Source organism: Oryzias melastigma, linkage group LG7 (genome assembly GCF_002922805.2).
Source record: "Oryzias melastigma strain HK-1 linkage group LG7, ASM292280v2, whole genome shotgun sequence".
Lineage (NCBI taxonomy): Eukaryota > Metazoa > Chordata > Actinopteri > Beloniformes > Adrianichthyidae > Oryzias > Oryzias melastigma.
Window position 1 is genome coordinate 21,351,272 of NC_050518.1, and position 4,190 is coordinate 21,355,461.

The following is a 4,190-nucleotide window of genomic DNA, read 5'->3' on the forward strand; positions in this document are numbered from 1 at the left end:
ACTGTTCCTTATTCTTTAGGATTACAATTTTAAAATGCAGGAAAGCCAAAAAGTTTTCATTAAGCTTAAAAAGAGCATCATCCTAAATCCAAAGGGGTTGCCATGGTGACTCACCTGAACATCTCCGTGAGTTCTCCTTTGAATAGCGCCACGACGACGGGGAAGCCCACACAGGCAGGAACCAGGTAGAGTAGAGCGGGCTGCAGAACACGTCAGAACTTCATTCAGAACACAGTCAGAACCACAGCTGAGCTCTTGGAGAACCGTTTAAAGTACCTATGTAAGAAGCTTTGATGTAAAGTGGAAACATTGGTCGTTTAACCCTTTAACACCAGAGATTTGGCTCCAGTGTTTACATTCTTTCGACTACCGTAGCTATTCAACCGTTTACGCAATTAACATAATTCCAGCAGATTCTGAACTGCAGAAAAGCAGCTTTGAGTTGATATACAAAATCCAGAGAAAACCAAACTGACACTGGATGCTGATTTTGCAAAACCCTTTTTGCCATCAAACAAGTTCTTCATAAAAGAGTTTATCTGCCTGAGGATCCTTCTGCACTGCGAACATATACCAATAAATATATGATTCGGTATATATTTTCCTCACTTTTGTACAATATGTTTTAAAATCCCAAAACCTGAGTCTTTAATATCAATGTCACTGTCATTGGATGCCCCTATCAATCACTGTCGTAAGAAACAATAGAATTATAGCTGAACTTGTAAATAAACTTTTAAAACAAGCTTTTAATCTGTAGGAGTTGGCTGTAACTTAGTTCTTTGATATAGTTTTACCTATAATTTAAAAAAAAATTCTACTGGGTTTTTAAAATTATTTTGGCATTTAGCTGATGTATTGGTATTATGCTAGCTTTTTCAACCATTTTAGCTTTTACTGAGGTTTTTTTATGCTAAATTGGAGTTTAGCTAATATTTTAGCTCCATGCTAACCGTTTTAGCCATTTCAGATTTTACTGAGGTTGTTTTTTTTAGGTTATTTTGGAGTTAAGCTAATATTATAGCTACATGCTAGCTTTTTGTGGCTATTTTGGAATTTGATAAGGATTTGGAACTAATTTGGAGTTTAGCTAGTATATTAGCTTTTTCATAGCCTTTTTAGCTAATTTTTAAATTTTTAGGGTAATTTGGCATTTTGCTAATATTTTTGCATGCCATCAGTTTCAGCCCTTTATTATTCTGGTGTTTATCTTTAGCTAAGATTTTGTTCAGCATATTGAGATCCAATTAATGGAAGGGTTGGTTGACCTCTGACCTCGACGTACCTGTGCGTGTTTGAAGGTGTGCATGACAAAAATGGTAAGGCCAAGGCCAAAGATGTAGGCCAAGAAGCTGGAGTAGAAATACGTCCTGCTGTTCTTCTTCAGGCTGCACATGAACACAGAAAACATCAGATCTCAGTTGGATCAAAGAAGACCCTCTTCATGAACGATGGTTGATGCGAGCTTGGACTTGCCTGACATCGAAGCGCAGCAGCAGAGCGATGAAGATGCCTGGAATGACGATGTCGCCCAGTCCCAACATGGCAAAGTTATTGGCTTCAAGACCTTTTTCCAGCAAGTCCTGCGGGAAAACCACTGGAAGACAGAGCAGACAACGTTACTAAACACACTTCAAAAATCCAAACTAATCAGTCAGGCAGCGCTAGACGATTAAAAGCAATTTGAAACTGTTTTAATCTCGTTTCTATTGAATAATACTCAATATTGCTAATAAAAAAAAGAAAATTTTTACTATAAAAATAAAAAGAGCAAATTAACAACCACTCGTGTACAGGAGAGTGGAGGGCAGGCTGATCAGTGAACGCATCGTTTCACATTTTATCCAGTTAAATGGAAAAATTAACATTGAAAGGTCCAGTCAATAGATCTTGCAGGGCAACATTTCTACTACCATCCTTCAGTTGGTTTTCAAAAATCATGAAGAAAAAAACCCACTGGAGCCAGATCAATTATCCAGGTAATCACTTGTTACACCCGCAAATATGACTTTAATGGCTCCAATTTAAGTTTCCAGCTCTGTGGTTGGATTTAATATTTGTACACATCTGTAAATGGACTTTTTCTGAACCAGAACTCACTTTAATAATGGTGGATGATCAGCAGGTTGTATCTGCACCCTCTTCTCTTAACCACTGATAACCCTGTTTGTATTGCCCATTCTGAGAAAATCATGGACTAAAATCATATTCAGTCAAGGTAAAGTAGAATTTCTAGCATGAATCCCACCTAATTCTGACTAGTGGATGACATGAACAGTCTTTGTCCATCTCTGTTCTATACAGATCATGGATGAACTTCACGGCTAAAAGATGCAGATGTTGAACTAATAAAGAAACGATTGAGAGTATAGATTGCACAGAGATAATGTGGGTCAGCTTTTATGATAAAGTCAACTGCAGGTCCACCGATTTGTTTGCAGGACTGTTTTCCTCACAGAATGGCAAAAACGGGACTGACTAAAGGGGAGGATCCTCCAATCAGAAAAAAGCTGTTTTTAAATACTACAGAGAATATTTTAAAGAAGGACAGCTCCTGTGCTCACACTAAAGGACTTACATTTGATGGGTGCTTCAAACGACTTTGCCACGGTTACCATGACGTTGGTCCCAAACACCTGGAGAGTTTGGGAAAAGAAGAGCTTATGAATGAGCACCTGAACTTAAAGACAAAATCCTGAATGTGCAACAAATAAAAGAGGGTTTTCTCACCCAGAAGACGTCATAGACGAACAGCCCCCCCAGCAGGATGCAGCCAGTACTGACGTTGTTCAGGTGTAGCAGCTCCACCCCGTTTAAGGCAAATGCTAGGCCGAACAGGTTGTTGGCTATCCAGTGCTAAGATGTCAGAAAACAAACGCAGCCGTGACCACCTCCTTAAGAGCATTACTGTAGTCAGAGCATGCAGTAGAGACAGAACCATCAGACTCTACCTTCTTGAGCAGGTACCAGACTCCCACCACACTGCTGATCAACAGACACACCAGGTTCTTGGTGTCAAACTCATAGTTGACTATTTCTGTTGAGAGACAGAAGACACATCAGAACTTCCAACTGCAGGCCTACATCTGAACAAAACAGTCCAGGGGTTACTTAAAGACAGGAAAACTGGTTCTGGTTTTTGACATTTCTAGAATTTCGATAAAGTTTTACGCATATGTGTACTGGAAATGTAACTAGTGTTTCAGAGGCATTTGAACATTTCCCTGAAGTTAAGGTGGGACATCAGCTCTGTTTGTGTTAGAGTGCTTCTCAACCTTTGTAAAGGTGTTTCAACAGATCTGCAAATAGAGTCAAATCCTTTGTGTTTCAGAGTTAACGCCCAGAATTTAGCAATCCCTTCTAAGTCCCGTTCTGCCTTCCTGGGTGCCAAAACAGACAGAAATGTCTTCTGTGAGCTGCTTTAGAAAAGAAAATTTCTAGAGAATCTTCAGATCCAGCTTGTTTTCATCAACACAGAGAACAAGACTGTGGGCGGGGCTTGCAGCCGCACAGTTGATGGTTCAACATACAGACAGGGTGGAGCTTACCCTCTTTGGACTCCCCGGAACCCTGAGTGAAGAGCAGCTGGTACTGCTTGTTTGGCAAAGACACTGGAAAGATTCTGGACATCAGTGGACTGCGGGAAAGATCCGGTTAGAGTTCTTGTCTCAACGTGTGGGGATTTGTACACATGATTGCAGAGTTACCTCATAGTGTGAGACAGAGCCAGGACGCCCAGCACAAAGAAGTAGACGGACAGCAGCAGGTTGATGTACTCTTGAGAAAACACCTGTTCAACAGCACACATACAGTCTGTAAGAAACACTAGACCAGCTTCAATGTGAGGCAGTGGCTGAGACCCCAACTCACCTTGAAGAAGAGGTACAGACCAAACAAAGTACAGCTGGCAATGATGGGAAAGCGGGCGGCGTCCCGGCTGGTGATGGTCTCCGGCATGTCTGCAGAGTTCTGCAGAGAAACGAGCAGATGAGGAGAAGCATCTCAAGGCTGAACTTCCTCCAGGGTTGACAACTAAAATGTTGCTCAAAAGAGGCTTGTTTGATAAAATACACTGAATGTAAAACCACTAAACAAGTGAGTCTTTTGATGAATTCACTGGAGTTCCAGCTGGATTTATGGAGACTGGATGATGAGACGAGGACCAAAATACCTGCTGACAGGTATATCCT

General features: G+C 40.9%; 1 protein-coding gene across 2 annotated transcripts in view; it reads right to left on the bottom strand.

The window, feature by feature from the left end:
- hm13 (histocompatibility (minor) 13) overlaps positions 1-4,190 on the bottom strand; it is a 19,778-nt gene that overhangs the window by 3,918 nt on the left and 11,670 nt on the right. For both annotated transcript variants that reach the window (XM_024293167.2, XM_024293166.2), the window contains exons 3-11: positions 3,871-3,969; positions 3,708-3,790; positions 3,549-3,637; positions 2,952-3,037; positions 2,731-2,856; positions 2,579-2,636; positions 1,477-1,597; positions 1,286-1,388; positions 115-200 (exon numbers count right to left, since the gene is read on the bottom strand). In XM_024293167.2, the coding sequence (XP_024148935.1) occupies positions 115-200; positions 1,286-1,388; positions 1,477-1,597; positions 2,579-2,636; positions 2,731-2,856; positions 2,952-3,037; positions 3,549-3,637; positions 3,708-3,790; positions 3,871-3,969 (851 nt within the window). The remainder of the gene's footprint in view (positions 1-114; positions 201-1,285; positions 1,389-1,476; positions 1,598-2,578; positions 2,637-2,730; positions 2,857-2,951; positions 3,038-3,548; positions 3,638-3,707; positions 3,791-3,870; positions 3,970-4,190) is intronic.